The sequence below is a fragment of the Callorhinus ursinus genome, unplaced genomic scaffold, assembly GCF_003265705.2.
Source record: "Callorhinus ursinus isolate GAN/ISIS: 27379988/994484 unplaced genomic scaffold, GSC_fseal_2.0 scaffold11, whole genome shotgun sequence".
NCBI classification, from domain to species: domain Eukaryota; kingdom Metazoa; phylum Chordata; class Mammalia; order Carnivora; family Otariidae; genus Callorhinus; species Callorhinus ursinus.
Genome location: NW_027397073.1, coordinates 15,949,805 through 15,971,745, shown reverse-complemented (window position 1 = coordinate 15,971,745; position 21,941 = coordinate 15,949,805). Strand labels below are relative to the sequence as shown.

Below are 21,941 nucleotides of genomic sequence, written 5' to 3'. Positions count from 1 at the left end.
TGGACTCATGTGTGAATCTCTGAGACAACAGGGATGCCACCAGGTCAGTCCTGAGATACCCACAACACAGGCCAAGGCTATGAAATTTCCGATGTCCAAGAAAACGACAAATACCCGCCCCTTTATAGTAAAGACTACATATCTAACCCCAGGCTCACTCTGGGGCCTGGGGAGTGCCGGGCCTCTTATCAGTGGTTCTCAGAGTCTAGTCCCAATGCAGTTGTACTAGCCTCGTCTGGAAGGTTGTTAGAAATGCAGATTCCCAGGCCCACTGAATCGTAGAATCCTTGGGGTGCCGTCACCTCCTGCTAGAGTCCGTGGACCACTGCATGAGCTGAGCAGGGTGGAGTGGAAGCGAGCAGCTCCTAACCCGGCCTAAGAGACCAAGACATCCGTCTCTCTTCTCTTTACCCCTGTTTGCTTCTATTTCTCATTGCCTGTCTCAGTAACTGTTTTCTTCTCCCCCAGCATTCATTTTGTTTACTTTAGAAAGTGCCCATTGGGGGACCAGGGTGGCTTGGTCGGAAGAGCAGTCGACTCTTGATCTTGGGGTCGTCGGTTCGAGCCCCACATGGGGAGTAGAAAGGACTTAAATAAATAAAAAAGAAAAGAAAGAGAAAAGAAAGTGCACATATTCTCTTAAATAAAGTTTTCACTTGGACAATGGAAATATTACTAAGTGATGCTTAGTATCGCCGTCGTGCTAAGAGCCTACAATCTTTTATTCCATATACAATAAACCCAGGAAGTTAGAACGAATATCATGCCCTTTATTATAGCTGGGAAAGTTGATGTGCAAAGATGAAATAACTTGCCTCAGTCTCCCCCCCAGCTAGGAAAGTTGGAATTAGAACTGAAACATAATGTTTGTTTCGGGCCCAAAGCCTGTCTCACTCACCACGTCACTCATATTTTACATAGTAAAGCCAAAGACCCCTGACTATCGCTGGGGATGGTCGGGGATCCCTTTCTACCTCTCTGGCTGACTCCATGCAACTCTACGGCAGGACTGTACTCTTCCCCTGTGGGGGCAGGTCCCTGGGTCTTCCCAGCCTCCGATAGCGACTTCTCCTGCTCGAGGCCTGTTTTCCCTGCCACCTTTGTCTTTGTCGTCCGGACCAACTGAACGGCAGGCAGGTGCATGCCCGCACACAGAGACAGACCCCGATTCATTCTTTCCTGAAATGAAGAGGAGGCCAGAACTGGAATTGGCTGTCTCACTTCCACATCTTCGTGCCTTTCTACACGCCTCTGTCAATTGTGTTCCTATTCTAGTGACTCCGACTTGCTGTGTTTCAAAAGAAAATCCGTGCTGGCAGAGAACAAAGACATTTTCTAACCCTCCCTGATCCCTTCCAACACACACACAACCTTCTTTTGCAATAGGAAATGCATTTGTTCCTTAGGGAAACACCCACAAGGATTATTGGCATCGAGGTCAAAGGGTCAGGAAACCCACTCCCAAATTGCTTATCATCAAGTTAGAACTCAGAGATGTAGCCTGATTCTTTAGCTGAGCATTCCGGGTAACAAACTTGTCATCAGGATATGTTGGTGGAGAATCTTAGGCAACCCACTGAGTCCTTGAGCTTCAGTATCCCTATTAGGTAAGCAGGGATGGTAACATCTTCCCTTTTACCAATCACTCGCTCAACAAACATTTATTGCAAAGGAGTCTGGTATTGCTCTAGAAGCAAAAGCAACACCATTAGCGAAAGTACTTTGGAAACGAGGTGGTACCATAGAAGTGGAAGGCTTTGGATTTTATTATTTCAAAAGGCTAATGTGGTAGCTCATAGAGTTGTTCACCAAATATTTCTGGCTCTCTTCCCTCCAGCCCCTTGGTAAGAGTCTACTTCCTGGCCCCGTGGTGGTTGGGTGGGAACTAGGTCGGGCCAATGAGGGGTACCTGGTGTTGCCAGTATGCTAAGAGCTTTAAACATGTCACTTCTGGGCTAGAGCATTTAATTGTTGGTTTGAAGCCCCCCAGCACGCTTTATTCTCTGCCAGGGTTGCTGGTGCTCTTTCAGAGAGTGGCTGCAAGCTCAGCCTGGGTCTCCTGGTGGGGAAGATGCTGAGCTCAAGGTGACTGGCCGTGGGCATGCAGCATAAGCAAGAAAGAAGACTATTATTGCTTTGGTGTTGGAGATAATCTTGTTCCTACAGTATCACTTACTGTACCCTGCTAGAGACCACCACGTTAATCATGCGATGAACTGTATCACGGATCAGTAATTCCTGTGACTTGTCTTCTCTCTCTCTCAGTGGCTGGTTAAGTGCAAGGTCGTTTTTAAAGATACATCAGAATTCAGATAAAGGAACAACCCTCAGTGTCATACTCAGGTACATCCTCAGCCGCCTTACAAGGTAGGTCTGTTTGTCTCATCTCTTAATTCATTATTGCTGTGTAATCATTTATTACTTGTTAGTTCTTAGCCCTCTTTTGAAACAATTTTCAAAGAAAAATAAACCGACAGACGTGGTTTTCTTCATAAAGTTGATTTTTGCTGACTTAATGGCTTTTGCCAGTAGAAAATACCAATTTTTGTGGCATTTATCCTAATAGAATTTGAACTATATTAAACCAGCAAAAACATCCTTTTCCTCAGCTGATGGGCAGCAGTTTTCAATAAATGTACTGTCAGGTTTCCCTGGAATGTGTATCCAACGGGAGAAGGTGCATGGCTCCTATAAATTGGTAGTAATTGGGTCCTGTAACTCAGAGTACTAAGGGTAACGATAAAAATAAAATAAGATATAATAAGGAGAGGGGCAGGTGATGCTTGAGACAATGGTGCTTCTGCTCAGAGGGAGGCGGGGAGGACATGGTCCTTGTTACAAACGTGTGGATGGTTGGGGCCGGAGGGGATACGGTTCTGGGACGGAGTATGGGGTCAGTGGGAGGGCAGACAGGTTGTGAGGCAATAAGACCCACACTCTGCTTAGGTAGAAGAGGAAATTTCAACTCACACAGCCCAACGTTCCTTTTGGACCTTCTCTAAACCATGGCTTGTTGCTGGCTGAACTGGAGCCAGCTCTCATCACTTAGGGTCCATGCCTCTTTTGTCACACTTCATTGTCACGGAACAGGAAGGAGGGTCTTGACATTTGGGCTTCTGGGCTAGTAAAATGGAGTGCGTAAGATCTGACTGTAGCTGGTCTGCCTGGTCTTGCTTTCTGGCTCAATCCTCTGCCAGCTATGTGACCCCAAGGAGGTGTCTCAACCTTTCTGCGCTTGAGTTTTCTCATCTCAGAAATGGGAAGAATAGTGGCACTCATGCCACTAGACTCTTGTGAAGATGAAATGAGAGAACATGTGCTAAGAGTAGAAACGTGTGTGACACGTAGTAAGCACAAGCTGCCATTATTAACTGTTGTTGCTTCTTACACCTTGTAACTTTTCTGGTAAATAGGTTAAGAATGAGTCTGAGCCAGGGAATAGACCTCTGCTGATGTCTTTTCGCCATGACCTTTGTGGTTTCTTCCAAACACTATTAAATCTAGCCCTTGTCCTGCCCGCTTGACAGAGTGCTTATTCTTTCAATATCTTCTGGGTAAATTGGCACTGGGGTTAGCCTATTCTACCCTGTGGTCTTCTGTAGAGGGACTGGTTTTAGTGAGAGATGCTGATGGGTTGTTAGGGGGTGGGGCATGGGATCCCATGGCTTGGTGGGTTCTGCCTGGGAAACCTGCTTCAGAAGAAAAGTCCTAGAGTGGGGGATTGAAGAGCGGGAAGTGTTTTAGCGGGAAGATAAAGCAGTAGTAGGGGCAGGAAGAGAGAGAGAGAGTGTGTGTGTGTGTGTATGTGTGTGTGTGTGAGGCCTTATGGGGCAAGATGGCTGCAAGGATCCCATGAATAAATTATTGCCATATCTGGGCAGGACAGCAGATTTGGACTGGTGATTGGCATTGGGAATGGAGAGATGGCAAATCAAGGACACTCAAATTTTCCAGCCTGAACGACATGGCGGATGGTGATAATGTTCTTGAGATAGGGAGCTCTGGGAAAGTGGCAGATTGAAGCCAGGAAGAGAGAGTCTAAAGTGGGACAAAACTTTGTTGAAAAATCAGAGGAAGCATCATCAATCGAGTTGGAACTCACTCTCTAAGGTAAACCCAGTGAGAAAGCAGCCATACTCCTAGCCACTTTGATGTTCTCATTCTTGTTGGCAAAACCCACTGTTATTACTCAGTTATAATTGATTGCTTGCCTCCTTACTTCCAAGCGGACTGGAAGTAAGATCATTTGTTCACTCACTCTTTCTGTATTTGTTGAGGGCCCCCTGTGTGCCAGACACTGTTGTAAGCTCTGGGGACTCAGCACTTAATAACCGTGCAAATGCCTTCTGGCCTGGGGGTTATGTTCTAGTGAATAGCGATAGACGATCAACAAATAAATATGCAACATTAAGCTGCAACATGCAAATACATTTCTAACAGGTCAGTGATGGTAAGTGTCACAAAGTGTTAATTGGAAGACGGAGGCACCATGCGGTCTTCCTCTGGAAGGGTCGTCAGGGGAGGTGACATTTGTCAAAGGAAATAAAATAAGGTTTTAGGCAAAGAGAATGCTGTGAGGGAAGAATGGCCTACATGGGGAGTGGGTGCAGAGAAGGGGACACTGTTGGTGTGTTTGGAAGACCACAGAGAGCCTGCTGGAGGGGAGGGAGCAGTTAACTTGGAGAACAGAAGGGAGTGAGTTCAGAGAGATGGGGCTGGAGCTCCATGGCCCCGCCTTAAGGACTTTCCATTTTATTTGGAGACCAGAAGGCTTTGGGGGATTCCCGGAGGGGAGTGGCATGGTCAGATTTACATTTTCCAAGAATCACTCTGAGAATAGACAGCAAGAGGACAAGGGCGAGAGTCAGGCGACAGCTGGGAGCTATCGTGGCTTTAAGCAAATGCGAAAACCCGGCTTCCAGGGGTCAAGCAGAACAAAGATCACGTAATGAGAAACAAGGGGAGTAGATGTTCCAGACCCTTAAAATTGTGTGATTATTCCAATCAGGAGCCACATTTTAAAAATCAGGAGGGTTTTTTTATAGGTAAAAAAATTACTGGTAAAAATGTCTGACTGTAAAACTAATGATGTAATGTATGGTGATTAACATAACATAATAAAAAAAAAGTCTAACTGTAACAGAAGGTTATACACTAAAAGTATGGGTACCCATTCCAGTCTCACTCCCACAGGACACCTTTGCTAACAGTTTCTTGTGAATTCTTGCAGATACTTTCCGTGTATTTATATGCATTAGGGTTTTTTTTTCCCCATGAATAGGATTATACTATATGCCGCACTATTTTGCATGTAGCTTTTTTGCACTTAATGATTAATGTTGGCATGTGTCTCTCTCTCTCTGCATGAAAGGACCCACCTCACTGACTTCAAAGGTTGCCTAGGACGGTGATGTGTGGGTGGATTATTAGGAGTTTAACCTGTCCCCATTAATGGGCATGGTGGTAGTTCCAAGTTTTTGCTATCTTAGACAAAGAATACAATGTCTACACATTTTTGTGCACTGTTGTGAACATGTTCGTGGATAAATTCCTACAAGTAGAATTGGTAGTTTGGTGCATCTAACATTTTGATGGACGTTTTCCAATTTACCTTCCTGCCCACCAGGTATGAGAATGCCTGCTTCTCACACCTCTTAAAACAGCCGAAGGTGTACTTCTTAATCTTTGAAAACCTTGACTTTAAACCTTCCAGAAGCTTGGACAAAAATGAACAGCATTTACATTTACCTGATGCTTTCGATGTTTCCCACTGTTTTCTTACTGATCTCATTTGGTTCTCAAAAAATCTTAGGAGGCAGGAATCATGAGCCTCCTTAAAATAAGGAATTATTATTCCCCCTTTTCCATAGAAGAGGGAAGAGGGAAGTTATATGATGTTCTCAGTATGAAAATTTAGATAAAACTAGAATGCCCGTCTCTAGCTTTGCTCCTCAAGGTGAGACCCACCCCAGCAGCCTCTGCCTCGCCCCCCGCGGGCCCCAACTCAGAGGCTGCGCTGGGGAGGATGAAGCCTGGACCCTGCTCCCTCCTGAGGGCATCTGACCTGAACTGTGGTTCTGAGGGGAGCAGGGGGTTGACTTACTCTCCCCGGGGAGGTGACAGATGGTGGGAAGGGAGGCTTGGGAGGCTTGTGGGAGCAGCTGCAGGGCAGCCTGGTCAGATGGCTAATGTGGCAGGGCCCAGGCCCAGGGAGGGCTCCATGGCTGTTGTCTGAGCTGATCGGGGGAGACACGTCTTGGCACCGTTGGCAGCCCTTTCTGTCTGACTGTGATCTGCAATTCCTGCCTGCTCTCTGCATGCCCGCAGCCCTCCAGCCTACCAGACACATGCTAGGAAGGATGTTATCATCGTGGGGAGGACGGGAGGCCAACAGGCCCAGGGCCCGTGCAGACCAGAGACTGGGTGCTGCCCGCCCCCTCCCCCCCCAGTCCTGCCCTTCCCATCTGTCACAGACCACCCCGCGCCCTGGTGCCCCCACTGAAATGTTCGGAGACGCTGCTGGGCCATGTGCTCTGCTCTGAATTTCTAAATGTGTTCTTTTAAAAGATGGCTGGGGTCCTAGCTCACCCAGAATCCATGCCAGGACCGTGTCCCTCTCCCCGCTACAACCTCATGTCTAAACTCGAGGCCAGTGAGGTCCCATAGGTAGCCACCCGACAGGTGGCCCACGGACGTGTGGACGAGTAGTAAATGTACACACCTGATTCGAAAGATGTAGTCAAAGAAGAAAGGATGTTAATCAGCTCACTAACTTTTTAGACTGATTACCTATTGAAATAACATTTTGGATACATTGAGCTCTCTAAGGGTTTTTAAATTATTTTAAAATTCATTGTAGCTGTTTCTTTCTTTTTTTTTTTTACGATTTTATTTATTTATTTGACAGACAGAGAGTGGGCACAAGCAGGGCGAGTGGCAGGCAGAGGGAGAAGCAGGCTCCCCACTGAGCAGGGAGACCCATGCAGGACTCGCTCCCAGGATGACAAACGTGGCTGCTAGAATGTATACACTAGGTGGCAGATGTGGCTCGAATTCTGTTTCTAAAGGACACCTGTGCCTTTTCCCCCATCATCTTTGTAGCTGCTTCAGGTCCTGCTTGGGACGAGGTAGGGTATGAAGGAAGGGAAGGAGAAATAAAGAACAGGAACCGATGTCTGATCTCAGCACTGCAGTAATGGCTGGGCCACCTTGGACAAATCGCCCACACTTAGAGCTGTAATTTCCCCATCAGTAAAATGGAGGTAGTATTTCCCTGAAGGAGTGTTTCGAGGTTTAGAAGTATCTGAGAAGCTCCTAGCACAGTGGTCAACATGCTCCACTTGCTCAATGACTAATAGTATTTTTGCATCCACAGCACCGGAGCTGGCTCAGGGTTGGGGGCTCATGATTTTTTACCTAGGAATGTAGGAGTGTTTGTGGTGTGGGCGGGGAGCCGGTCGCCCACCCAGTACAATCTGGTTTGGAGCATCTCTCTCGCTCGCTCGCCCAGGAGACTGAATGGAACCACTGTGGAGAGTCACCTTCTCTCCCCCGGCTCTCCCTGCCAGGTTGCAGCCTCTTCACCTGTACTCGGTGTGCCTGTTGGTTGGCTTGTTCTCCCTTGTTCCCTGGGGACCTGTCTGGGACATACCCAAGTTCCACCTGGATAACTGCCGGCAAGTGTGGTGGACAAATCTGCTGTTGCTCAATAATTTCCTGTCGGTCCGAAACGCGGTGAGTCCCCTGTTAGGGGCTAGCGACAGGCAGGTGGGCAGGGGCAAACGCCAGGTCTCCCTTCACGTGGTTTGGCGAACTTTCCAAGGGCCAACCCCAGTCTGATGCCCTTTCTTCTGGCATATTCTCTGGAGTAACAGCGAAGCCATAGTAAGGTGGGCTTCGGGCAGGGAGACTAGCCCCTTAGGATGGGTGAGCGTTACCAAACCAGTCCTGGCAGGGAGGGTTGCTGTGACAAGCAGAGGGAGGGAGTAGTGGGCATTGCCCACCGACCATCTAGGTGCCTGTCCCGGATGCAGCTGGCCTTGCCCCGTCAGGGTTCCTGTTCCAGCCCGTGTCACCCCATGGAGAAAGGACACTTTCTTCACCTCCACGCAGACAGCCTATAATTGGGATGGACCACTGCGCTGCACCTTCGCCATAATGAATTCTTCTCCATTTCAAGCCACAGCCTCTGTATATATGGGTGGTGGCTTCCCCAAAGCCCTCCTATCCTCATAATGACGTTGGAGTAAACGCAAGTGAAATTGCTGTAATTAAATCATGTCACTGACGTTTGCATATGCCTGGAAAGCAAGGCTGACAAGAGAATCGCTAAAGCGTGGCTAATCTCTGCGCGTAACTACTTACCAAGGGGGTGGCTGCCCTCCATTAGTCAGTGCCCGGCGGCTCGGACAGGGTGTCCATCACAGCCTAACCGCCTTCAGAGGGGCCCACGTCTGGGACAGGGCCCATGGAGGACAGGCTGGCCTGTTCGCCCAGATGCAGACTGGCTCGGGCCATGCAGGGGCAGCGGGGGGCCAAGGACACGAGCCAGCCGCCTCTTGGAGGCAAAGCCTGCCTTAGGTCCCCGAAAGCAGAAGTGTGAGGCCTGTCAGGCCTTGAGTGCTCACAGATTGGCCCATCACGGGAACTTCTTTCTAGCGGGGACAAGAAAGGATGTCACCTGCCCTGGATAAGTCTGGTGAGGGATTGGAGGCAACAAGGAGCCTTTTATCTCTGAAGCCCTGGAGAGAATTGCCCCAGGAATCTCCTGACATTGAAGAAGAAATACAGGTAACTGCCTCCTTCCACACAAAGGCGGACAGCCTCTGCAGCGAGGTGGCTCGGGCCAGAGGACCGCCTGTCAGGCTCACGTGGGAGCTCTGGGCCTTCCCAGAAAAGCTCGCCTGGAGCCAGGCCTCCAGTCTAAGTGAACACGCTCCTCCCCTGGAGGCCGGGAGGGCCGGCAAGGCAGGAAGGAGGGCACAACATGGACTCTGCCGGCACCAAAACGATGGTTGTTCCTTACATTCAGGTCATGGGATGGCACTGAGCTCCCACGAGGGTGCCGGGAGCTTAGCTCTTACTGCTTTTTTTCAACAAGCGAGAACACTTGCCCGCACTTCCATTTTGTAAGCGGGCAATAATAATCCCCACCACCCAGGCTTGTTCCCGGATTAAATGAGATGGGGTACCTGAAATACCTGTAACTCAGAATTCCTTTCTCTTCCCACGGAAATCCACCACCCGCCGCCCCACCCCCCAGCTGCTCAGTGAATTCCTCCTCCAGCTCCAGGAGGGTGAGCCAAAGTGGGGTGCCCCATGAGCGAGGGAAAAGGGTCACCTCTGCTCCTCTCGTTTCAGTGTAATGGCTGGACGTGGTACCTCGCCAACGACTTTCAGTTCCATCTCACCACACCGGCGATTTTCCTCATCCACGGAAAGTGAGTTTCCCCGGGACAGGGGTGTCTCCCCGGGACAGGGGTGTCTCCCTGTGGGGTGTCTCCCCGGGACAGGGGTCTCTCCCACGGAACTCTCAGCGAGCCCTGCAGTTCTGGGCACAGCAGCCTTTACAGTTTAGGAAACAAACTTTTCAGAACAGTCTGGACACCACATCCTCCACTGTTTACCTTCCTCCGCATCCTCCTCTGATCTTTGTCCCACTCGAATCCCCTGTGTTTTTGCAGAGTGGCAACCCGGGTGTATTAATATCCTGTCTCAGCTTTTTCCACTTAACGGTCTCTGTAAACATTGCCACATAGCGACATGATCTGCATACTTGTCAGTTTTCGGAGTAATAAACCATTTTTGTGGTTGGCCATCTAGGTTAGTTCCAGTTTGTCGTGACTCCAAATGACCCCTCGATGACTGTCTTTGAACATACTACGTTTCCACTCTTCTTCATTTCCGTGGGGCCCCATTTCAAGGTGGAATTACTAGGTCAGAGGGTAGGCACAATTTTGGGGTGCTTGTTACATATTGTGTGATTATACTCCAGAAAGAGGGAGGTAATTTACAGTGCCCCAAGCAATGCATCAGTGTACCTGTTCCCTACATCGGATATTTGCTACCTTAATTTTTGTTAGTTCTAGAAAAGCTTAAGGCCTCAATAATTCATGAGGAGACTTATAGCTTGTGGATTATCCATGCCATATTTTATTTTTTTAAATAATTTTTAAAATATTTTATTTATTTGAGAGAGAGAGTGAGACAGAGAGAGAGTGCAAGCAGGGGGAGTGGCAGGCAGAGGGAGCAGGAGAAGCAGACTCCCTGCTGAGCAGGGAGCCCGATGTGGGACTCGATCCCGGGACCCTGGGATCATGACCTGAGTTGAAAGCGGACGCTTAACCGACTGAGCCACCCAGGCGCCTCTCCATGCCATATTTTATTTTATTTTATTTATTTATTTTTTAAAGATTTTATTTATTTATTTATTCATGAGAGACAGAGAGAGAGAGAGAGAGAGAGAGAGAGAGGCAGAGGGAGAAGCAGGCTCCCAAGGAGCAGGGAGCCCGATGTGGGACTCGATCCCAGGACTCTGGGATCATGACCTGAGCCGAAGGCAGACGCTTAACCATCTGAGCCACCCAGGCGCCCTCCATGCCATATTTTAAAAGATGTTTCTTTTTTTGTTAAAATACATGTTCTATTTAAGAAACAGTGGAAGGTGATAGGATGAAGAGAGGGGAAAACCATCACCATCAACCCATCCCTCGCTCAAGGAGAAGTGAATTCCATGTTAATATCTTTGTGTTTATTTTTCCAGTGTTTTTTTCTGCATAGCTTTTTTTTTTTTATATGAAAGGATTCTGTATCTCCATGTTAGTATCTTTCTTTTAATAGTTTTTTGACATAAGCAATTTATTATATTATTTTACTTCTAAGTAAATATAATTTTAATGTGTGCATCACATTCCATTCCATGAATGAACTCTAGTTTACTTATACCTTCCCCTATTGTTAAATACTTGGATTATTTCTGATTTTATGCTTTTACAAATAAGAGTCTGATCAATATTTTCAGGGTAACCATTTGTCTCCAACTCTGATATTTCTCTAGAATGCATATCTTAAAGGGGAATTACTAGGTCAGAGAGCATGAATGTCTTCTAGGATCTTGAAGCATAATGACAAATTGCGTTCCTTAAAGGTCTATCAATATTCAGTCCTCTGGCCATCTAATTGCACTTTTGCCAACATGGAAAGTTAATAATAAAACAAAACAAAACACAAACCTCGTTATTTTGATATGTAAGAAAACATTCATTTTTCACATCTAACTTGCAAGTCTTCAATTACTAGGGATGCAGCTGAGTTCTAAATATGTGTTGACCAGCTCTGCATCATGGTTTCCTGTTAATGTTCTCTGTAGTACAGACCTTTAAACCACAGGCTGACCCAGGATGTTGCCCATTCCAGCCACATGTGAACATTCAAGCATCCTGGGCAAGGGAAATGCATTCTAATTTTTTAAAGATTTATTTATTTATTTATTTATTAAAGAGTTTATTTATTTGACAGATTGAGAGAGACAGAGAGAGCACAAGCAGGGGGAGCAGCAGAGGGAGAAGGAGAAGCAGGGGGAGCAGCAGAGGGAGAAGCAGCAGAGGGAGAAGCTCCCACTGAGCAGGGAGCCCGATGCGGGGCTCAATCCCAGGACCCTGGGACCATGACCTGAGCTGAAGGCAGACACTTAACGACTGAGCCACCCAGGCGCCCCAAGATTTATTTATTTTAGAGAGAGAGAATCCCAATTTTAACTTAATTAAGAATTAAGCACCTAAAAAAAAAAAAAAGGAAAATCTGCTCTTTCACATATTTTAAATACACACTGCTTTCTAACTTTAAATGCAAAGAGGTGTTTGTTTGTTTGTTTGTTTATTTTACTAATCATTAAAAAACAAAAGTTCCATGGATTTCACTAAGCACAAAGGCAGTTTGCTGGGATCGTGAGTTTGGTCAAAAGACATGGGTTCAAATCATGACTGGTAAGTCACTAGCTAGGGGACCTAGGGTAAGTTGCTAGACTCTCATCTTCAATCTTTGTCTCTATAAAATGAGCTGGTAGTGCTTCACATCAGGGTTGGAGGACAAAGCAAGATCATACACGTGGGAACCAGCACAGAGCTTGCCTGTCAGTAATGTGCGACCACATGTCACTCAGCTACCTGTTATTTGAGATGCCATGTCATCATCATTGTCCCCAGCTGCTGTCCCCTCCCCAAGCAGGGGAGGCCCCTTGCCCCTCCCAGTCTTGCAGGGACTGGGGGAGGGGTGGCTGGATAGGGCCACTGTGAGCGTCTGCTCCTCCCCTAAACCCATTCAGGGGTGGCCATCTCCCTCTCTTCTCTGTACCATCCCTATTCCACAGAGGGTCCCCGTATCTGGGCAATCAGTCCCCTTCCTTGGCTTCTCTAAACACCCTTTCCAGAAGGTACTGGTGGTGAGCAGGTGTTAACAAAGGCTTCCCACTTTGCAGGGTCTGAGGTCTGAGGTGCTTAGCCTCACCCCTTCGCCCACACCTCATGTTTCACCCCTTCTTACTTCCACTCCTCTGAGGTGGGTGAGAGGGTGTGGAGACATGAACCGATGCCCGATGCTGGGGTGGCGGTGTCTGTCTCTGTTTGACTGCTGTGGGGAGAGCGGGGACGTCCAAGTGCTCCCCCACCCAGTCTCCTGAAACAAAAGCATCTGAATCAAACGGCCTATTTTCTCCGAGTGGGGGTTGGGGTGTGGGGAGGACAATTTTTGATAGCATAACCGAACCGATACGAGCATATGAGATTGAAATAAAATCTGGTAATAAGATGGAAATGAGATCTAATAATCACATTGCTATTTGTTTTGGAAATGGAGATTTAAAAAATTAGCTCTGAACATCCTCTGGGGGAAAGACCTACCCCCCCTTTTTTTTTTTTTAATGTTTTGTTTATTTATTCATGAGAGTCAGAGAGAGAGAGAGAGGCAGAGGCAGAGGGAGAAGCAGACTCCCCGCTGAGCAGGGAGCCCGATGCGGGACTCGATCCCAGGACCCCGAGATCATGCCCTGAGCCGAAGGCAGACGCTTAACCATCTGAGCCACCCAGGCGCCCCAAGACCTACCCCTTGATGCCTGCTTAGTTGATACTCACATCTCCCAGGATGAAATCACTGAGTGGTGGGAACTAGGAACTAGTGGGACCTCCTCCCCTCACCCTACTGTGGATCAGGCAAGGAAGGTGGACAGGAGGTAAGGGTGGCTTCGGGATTCTGACCAAGACACGGTCCCCACCCCCCCCCCCCCCCAGCCCCTTAGAAAAAGTGGGCTGATTTCGGGAGCACTCCTGGGTCACTGATCTCTCCTGCTGCTAGGGGCGGGGCTCCCGGAGCAGCAGCTGAGACCTGCTCAGGCCCACAGGGCCTCCCCGGGGGTGTACTCTCCCTCCCACAAGGCAGTCAAACCCTGACAGCTCCCTCAGGGGAGGGTGAGCTGCCGGGCCCAGCAGAGCCGGGCTGACCCATTCTCTGTTCTCCGGTGCTGTCACAGGCCTCGGCTCTGGGCTGGACTGTGGCTGCTCGAAGGGCTCCGGAGTCCTTGGCAAGTGCCTACAGGACCAGGTGGATCAGGTGTGAGGCCTCAGCAGGCCCGGCAGCCCTGGCAGAGGAGAAAGGGCAAGCCTCTACAGGCTTCCTCAGGGTGGCATTTGCAGCAGGATGTGCCAATTGCGGGTCCAAGTATTTAGTGAAGAAATAGCCAGAGAAATCCTGTAGGGAATTCTGGCCGGGATGCTGGGGGCTGACAGGTTTGCAAGGAAGACACTCTGCCATTCTGCTATTCCTTCCTCCTCTTGGCCTATGGCCTCTGAATGGACCTTTTTGAGGGACCATCCCTCTTGAGAGAATGGGGATGGTGGTCAGTGCTTGAAGCTCTGGGACTTTCTCAATCCCGTTGGCCCAGGAGTAGGCCCCTCAAAAAGCCAGAAAATATAGCCACTAACCTGAGTTGGCAGAGGGAAGCCTTTGGCACTGGGCCATTTGTGCTGTGGTCAAAGGCCCTGATGAGCGGCTCAGGGCTCTGGAGGACAAAGGACTAACAGGAGGTAAGGCAGGGCATGTTGCCTGTTTTGGCCCCTATGTGTATTCGCTTGCTGTAGCTGCCATGACAAAACCATACACTGGGTGGCTTAAACAGAAATCTATTTCCTCATGGCTCTGGGGATTAGAAGTCTAAGATCATGGTGTCAGCAGGATCGGTTTCTTCTGAAGCCTCTCCCCATGTCTTCACATGATCTTCCCTCTGTGGTCGTCCGAGTCTTAACCTCCTCTTCTCGGAAAGGCACCAGTCAGATTGACTGAGGACCCATCCCGATGACCTCATTTCACCTTAGTTATCAATTGAAAGACCTTATCTCCAAATAGAGTCACATTCTGAGGTGCTGGAAGTTGGAATTTGAGGGGACACAATCCAGCCCATAACAGTCTATGTCAGGAGACTTTGTTAGTTTTATTATAGCGGGGAGACTTGTCTGACTCCTGAGAGGAGGTGCCGAAGATTGGGCTCAAGTCCCCCAGGGAGTTAAACAAATATTTACTTGGGTAGATGTGGGTTTTTATTGGATGGCCTGACCGGATGACTTACCACCCGCCTAAGACAATGAATTCTTAGTACTCCCCAACTCTAGACCTACTGGGGGCCTACTTGAGTGTCCTTGTGACTTAGGAGCCCTGGGCCCAATGTCAGCATCTTTCCTAGAGGCCGTCGTGGAAGACAGATTTCAATCCCTCAGCTAAAAACCAGCCCTATCCAAGCTTGCCGCCATGCAACTACATTTAGCTTCTAAACGGTGGGAGGTATAAAAGGTAGGGTTTTCTCTTTAGAGAACACACTCATACAGAATGCTAGTAATTCAAGGAGGGCAGAACTAGATGGTCTGGCAAATGGCACAGTAAATAGACAGCATTGTTGCCATAACTTCCCAGCCCACGCTCACAGCAGACATCACTAATCAATCAAGCACCACTGAGCTAACTAATCCTTCTCCATTCCAAGCATTAACACTAAACTAGAATTGGCACTCTGGATTAAAATCGTTTGCTCCCTGCATCACTCATGATATACGAATGGCACCTTCTCCCTTCTGCATGAAGAACCATGGCAACTTCAAGCAGTGGAATGGGCTTGTCAGAGGCATCATCCAGACAGGGTTGTGCCTGGACAGTCTTGCACCTGTGTTTGACATTTCTTCTCTACCACTGCAGATCGTCTTGGTCCCAGCCCTCACAATTCTGAATAGGTGCAACCAGACATTGCCTTGCTCCGAGCCTGTGTCTCCAAATCTCATTCGCTGCCCCAGAACCTCCTACATACTACAGCTGGGACTCCTTCAGGACTTCTCTTGGCCTTAAACATGCATAGTCCCTAAGTGTGACGGCATTGACATTTGTGGGGCCACCCTTGACCCGTGGGGGATAGAAGACACTAGAAAAGGCTTCTTTCTTTCATATCCCAAGACAGCTTTCAGGTGCATTTCATAAGGCTCCATAGAACATTCTGGAAGAATGGAGCATTAGTCACTTTCATAGTGCATCCTCGTATTAGCTTTCCCTGCTTCCCTGTTCTACACCCCAACCCTCATTCCTCACCCCCTATCAGCTACCAGCACCCAGATATTTGTCTCAGATTGCGTCTGGGTGGAGGAAGAATCCCTGGCTCCCCCTTATGCTCTTCCCCTCCCGGCATCCTCCGGGCCTGACAGTCATTTCTCTCTTAAATCAACTACCACTTATATCCATATAGTGCCGTGTGGGTGGCAAGGGACATTCCCAAGCATGGTCTCATGTTGAGCTGCATGGTGAATTTCAGGGTGAAGATGATGAAATTCAAGTTCAAGGTCCTGCGGAGGGTCGCACAGCCAGTAAATGGTCAAGTTTAAAGGCTAACCCAGTTCTCTAACTCCAGCCCACTCTGCCACGGCTGCCCCCACATCAGGCTCTCTCAATGGCAGCCCTAGCAGGAAGTGCCTCTGATTGCCAAGCTTTCAAATCTTTCGTGGCCACAAATTTTGCGGTGACGGAAACTGAAGAGCTCTTCTGTCCATGCCCTCTCTTTGCAGAAGTAAACATGTCCTCGTCGTCCTCGGGGCCACGCTGTTCTTGGCATCTTTCACCGCCACAGCTCTGCTCACACTGGCTTATAGCCTTCCGGTCGCAGCTCCGTCAGAAGCAAGGTAACCCGCAGTTCCCAGCCTGCTGCTCTCGGCTTGCCTGCCCTCCGAACGGCCAGGACCTCCCAGGGAGGGCCGCTCAATGAGTGCCAGGCTCTTTGCGCTGTGTGCATTGGCTCGTGGAAAAACTGGGTGGGAAACGTTAAGCCTGGATGGGAAAATTGATTGCGTTTTTGTTTCCAAACTTCCGAACCTTTCAACTTGCGCTGGGGCGGGGCGGGGGGGGGGGTTGGGGAGCGGTCTTCTCTGAAAGTACGGGGAACACACACGGCTGCCCATTGAAATGCTTCTTGGAGGAGAGGAGCGCCCCCACGTGGCCGTATTGGGTTTCTCCTTCAGTGGCGAACTTGTGCTTGGAAGCTCTTTATTATTGGCCGGAGAGATGGAAATTTAAGGAAGTTGGGGTTATCCCTTGAAAGTCACAGGGCCAGTAAGTGGCACAGGTGTGAGTGGAAGCTAGGATCCTAACCACTATGCTCTTTTGCCTCCCCAGTGAGGTATAGATAACGATTCTTCCTTATAACCACCCTGTGTATCACATGGGGAGAAGTGGTTCGATTTCCTGCTAATCCCTTCCCAGTGCAGCAGGCAGACTGATACAAATGGCAATCAGATCCTTGCAGCAGGCAGAATGATACAAATGGCAATCAGATCCTGTCAGTCACCTTCTCAAATTCCTCGCGTAGCTGCCCAGTGCTCTCAGAGTAAAATCCCTGTCTATCAATCACTCGCCTATGTGCTGGCTCTGGACCAGCCACACTGGCCTTCTTACCTCCACGCACCCAGCATGCTCCCTCCTCAGGCCTTTGCACTTGCTGTTCCCTCACACTAGAATGCTTTTCCTTTAGAATCCAGATCTTGGCAGAGCTTTCCTACAGGTGTCAGTGCAAATGTCATTTCTCAGAGCGGCCTTCACTGACCTCCCGATGTAAAATAGCCCTGAGCCATGTCTGGCACAGTGCTCACTATGTATTTGTGAGGGGAATGGAAGAATGAATGCATGCACAAATGAATGAAGACACCTCAGGTTTTTTGATCAGGGGAGCATCATGCCCTTCCCATCATGTCCTCGTTTTCTGTGGGTACTGCCAGGTGACTGAGGAAGAAGCTCATTCCCGTCTAGCCCAGCAGTTCTCAATTCTGGAAGCACATGAGACTCACTTGGGGAGCTTTTAAATCCAAGGATGCTTCCAGCAAGCACCATCTCAGACCCCTTGAATCACAATCTCCAGGGACGTGGCCCAAGCAACCAAATTCTGTAAGAGCTTCCACGACGAGGTTCACTCCTGAGAACCAGATTTTTAGAACTATCCTGATGTACCAGCTACCAGAAACAACTATTTAAAAGGAACACGGTCGTCATACTTCCTCAGGATCCAGGGTGGAGGGGCCCAAGGGAATTTGGAATTTTAGCAAGACAGCTATGGTCTAAGGCGTTACGGTTTGTGGATCATTAGTGAGGAAATGAACAAGTGTGCCCCACATTTTCTTTTGGACTTGGCTGATTGCACCAATGGACATCTGAGAGATTCCTTTTTTCAGGTCCAAATCAAACAGACCCTTTTGCCTTCTGTTCTTGTGTTTTCTAGTGAAAATGTGACTGTGTTGTATTTCTCGGAGTATTACACTAAGCCCTACTGCAGATACGGGCCATTCCTCGTGGGCCTCTTTCTGAGCATTTTCATGCACCAAAACCACCAGGCAAACATTCTTAAAACCAAGGTAAGCTTGCCCCATTCCTCACTGTAAGGGCTGGGTCTCCTTGGGACTGGAGTGGCCCATTTGGCTAGGCTCGTCGAAAGCCATGGGCAGGGATCAGACTGCTCAGTACTTTATTGGGCTGTAGTGTGTTAGCAATGTTTCTTGGTGCTAGAGAATAAGAGAGACCTTATCTTCTTGCCAGAGCCTGATTCTCTGCTTTCCTCACTGAGTGCCTTTAAGAAAGCTCCAGAAGTGAAACGCAGTGGTGTTCGATCCATTGGAGTCTTGGTACAAACCCAGAGGACTCACTGATATGTGAAAAACACACCCAGTGAGTTTTTGCACTGGCAAAGCACTCTTCCGGAAGGGCATGGTTACTTTTTAGTAGCACAAGCTCCTTGGTTTCTATAGACAGGATTCTTGGTCAGATTCAATGGCTCCATCTGGGCATCAAGACACAAGGTGTCTAAGGGGAAAGAAGCTGTCACTTTGTCTTCCAGGTAAAATTGCTTCCCTGGCTCCTTTGTGGGTAATCATTCTGGTTCGCCATCCAACCTCATTACTCAAGCCGGAAGCCTGTGTTCATCGTTGACACTTCCTCCTCATTGACCCCTCCTCCCAGGCAATCCTTCACCAAGCCCCCTGTTGTTTCTTTGGCTGTCCTCTTAGCCTATCCAACTAACCGCACTGAAGCTCTTCTCATCTCTTGCCTGGACTTCTTGTCTTGTCCCTCTCAAATCTACCCTTGGGGCAATCTATTTAAAATACTACGTTGGTGTTGCCCTTGAACTGTGCAAAAGCTCTTCATACGGCTTTCATTGACCCATAAGACCTTGAGGGTAGACTATGTCTTACCTCTGAATCCCCAACATCTGGTTCTGAAATCACTGAAGGCACTTAATAGATGAATGAATGAAAGATAATGTGCTTTTCAATGGACGAAGGGCCAAGAACTCCTTTGCACTATTAGGGTACAGTGATAGCCCCAAATCTTCTCTGCTAAACCCTACCTTTGTTTGCCTAGGTCTTGTGGGTACCTCACCTAGATGCTCCAGAGAAGAGGCCCCTGTCTTTGGAAAAAGTTGTGTTGTTCACGGTAGCAACAGGAGGAGATAGGGCTTCACTAGACGGAATGGATGTACAAGGGCTACATGACTTTTCCTGTAGGTTGGAGTTTCCCCTAAAAATGCACAATTCAGTTGTAGATTACAGCAGAGTGCCATTAAAGAGGTGCTTTGGTGTCATCCAGGTTCCAGGGTGCCCAGGGAGCAGAGGGTAAACCTGAGATGATGACAGAGCGTGTGCGAACACTCCAGGGGTTGAGTCAGGACCAGGGAGTATGGAGCCAGAACACAGGTCAAGCTGAGCTGGAGAAACAAGGAAGGGATGGGTAGACCAAAATTAAACCTCTAGAAGCCAGAAAATAAGAACACAGAGTCCAAGCTTGAGGCAGCTGGGGCCAATGCCCTATGCTGGGAATGAGATGAGGTAGGGTGCATTATCAGTGAAAGAGTGAAGGGAATCCTAGCCTAAAAGAGGGGGCTTGTGGAGACCCCCCAAGGAAATGCCTTTACTCCCATGTAGCCAGAGCCTAGCGCAGGAATCTGAGGCCAAGGAGGGGAGAGCTTCTCTTTAGAGACTAGACAGTAGACTGATAAGATGCTAGTTCAGTCATCATAGCAACTTGGGAACTGGAACAGAGAAGCAAGAGAGATTCTTGGAAGACAGGTGTGGGTCTAAAAAGGTCAAGTGAGGTGACATAAGATCTAAGATCTTGAACTGAACCCAATAATAGAATTTAACCCATGGGGCTCTTCTCTGAGCTGGAAAGTTCTCCATTCTCCCATTCCTGCTGCCATTTTATGACCCCCATGACTAGGGTGCAGCCCAGGTACAGACCTGTGCCAAAAGCCCTTGCATTGTTGGTGGGGCACAGAACCAATCCAGGAGCCTTATTAGGTTAAGGAACAGAATGGGAGGTCAGGAGTGGGTTAGAACATTATCTTTTCTTTTTTCCCTTCTAACTTTCATTTAATAGTTATTTGAGATTCACAGCAAGTTGCAAAAATAGTGCAGAAGGTCTTGTGTACCCTTGACCCAGGTTCTTTCACTGGTAACATGCAACCAAGAAATTGACATTGGAACAATCTATAGGTCTTGGAGCCACCAGTTTTATGTGCACTCAGTTGTGTGTGTATATAGTTTTGTGCAATTTTAGCACATGGAGAGTGGTGTAACCACTACCACAAGCAAGGTACACGACTCTGCTGTCACCACAATGATCTCCCTTGTGCTGACTCTTTATGGTCACGCCGCCCACTCTCCCCTACTCCACCCCAACCCTAGCCCCTCATAACCACGAGTCTGAACCTTCTCTTTTAGTCAAAGTTGGGCACCGATGGAGGTCTACAAATAGATACCCGAAGTGACACTAATAAGAGAAAAACTGAATTAGTGCAAAAGGAAGTAAATATGCCATGTCCACAATGGGCTTGACCCACGTCTCTCCTTTCTCCGTAGGTGCAGGCCATGCTGGGGTGGATTTGCTCCCTGTCTACTCTGTTCATAGTGGTCGCCCTGGCGTACGTGGTGGATGACAGCCCTGCCACCTCTTTGCCTGCCGCTGCTCTGTACCAGGCCCTCCACCGGACCCTGTGGGCGGCAGCTGTGGGCTGGATCATGCTGGCATGTCGGGAAGGCTATGGAGGTACGATGCGGCACAGGCTGTTGCCCATGGGCTCACGCCGTGTCCCTTTAAAGGCGACAAACGTGAAAACATGGCGTACACAGAGGAGCTTTTTTATTTGCTGGAGTGGTTGGTGAATGACTGATATTGACTCAAAAACAGCAACTTGTTTATGTCGTGGGGGAGAACTGCCCGCATATTCTGTTTTAGATTTTTACCCTGGTTTATGTACAAATGCAGGTTCTGAAAGAAAAATCTGCAGCCTTTCCAATGAAGCTAGTTTAGAAGCTAGAGGAGGAAGACAGAGTCACGTAGTAAGAACGAAATACCAGTGCTGGAGACAAAAGTTCTGGTCACACTCACCCTGGGCCTCAGTTTCCTCGCCTAAGGGTATATAGACCGAGTAATTCCCAAGATCCCCTCAGCCCTTTGCTAAGCAGAGAAACTGTCTCTACTGAGTCCGGCTGTCAATGTGTGGGAAAGTCAAGCAGACGGGGCTTAAATGGAAAGAGATTTTCTCCAGATTAGAAATGTCTAGTTGTAGAAAAATTAAGTCAGCAAAGAACACAGGTAAACCAAACACAAAAGAACATTCCTAAAGCAAACATGTTTGCTGTTCATGTTGCGAGCTACAATTTGGCTCCAGTCAACTACTAATCACATTAAATTAATGTTGTTAATTCAGATATTATTGGTTTTATAGTTTTATGGTCACTCTATTATCCTTTTTTAAGATTTTATTTTTAAGTAATCTCCACACCCAACCTGGGGCTCGAACTCACAACACCAAGATCAAGAGTCACACATTCTACCAACTGAGGAAAGTGGTAGTCAGTTCATGCAGGGTCTTCACAGCCATGGGGAAAAATCTGGATTTTATTTTAAATGTCATGTAACATCATCTGACCTGTGATTTAAAAGATCACTTTAGATGTTGCATGAGGATGGTAGGACAGCAAGAAGGAGAGCAGAGGGACCAACAGATCTGTTTGGAAGCTACTGTAGCAGTCCGTGGAGGAGGAATCCATGGTGGATTCGATGAGGGGGTTCACGGAGGAGATGGGGAGAAAGGGTTCAGTTTGAGATAGTTTTAAGGATAGATTGGCAGCACCCTGTGGGATATGGGAGAAAGAACAGAATCTGGGATGGCACCAAAGATTTTGTCCTGAGCAATTGAAACAACTCGAGATGAGGTTCATGGAAAGGAGAGACAAGTTTTTTCTTTTTCTTTTATGTTTTCTTTTCTTTTCTCTCTCTCTCTCTCGCTTTCCCTCTTTCTTTCTTTTTTTTATTATTTATTTTCTTTTTTAAAGATTGTATTTATTTATTTGAGAGAGAGAATGAGAGAGAGAGAG

At 48.1% G+C, this 21,941-nt stretch overlaps 1 protein-coding gene across 2 annotated transcripts in view; it reads left to right on the top strand.

Moving 5' to 3' along the window:
- LOC112834987 (O-acyltransferase like protein-like) overlaps positions 1-21,941 on the top strand; it is a 60,464-nt gene that overhangs the window by 36,656 nt on the left and 1,867 nt on the right. For both annotated transcript variants that reach the window (XM_073898112.1, XM_073898113.1), the window contains 6 exons: positions 2,266-2,367; positions 7,569-7,734; positions 9,361-9,440; positions 16,089-16,202; positions 17,789-17,921; positions 20,421-20,607. In XM_073898112.1, the coding sequence (XP_073754213.1) occupies positions 2,266-2,367; positions 7,569-7,734; positions 9,361-9,440; positions 16,089-16,202; positions 17,789-17,921; positions 20,421-20,607 (782 nt within the window). The remainder of the gene's footprint in view (positions 1-2,265; positions 2,368-7,568; positions 7,735-9,360; positions 9,441-16,088; positions 16,203-17,788; positions 17,922-20,420; positions 20,608-21,941) is intronic.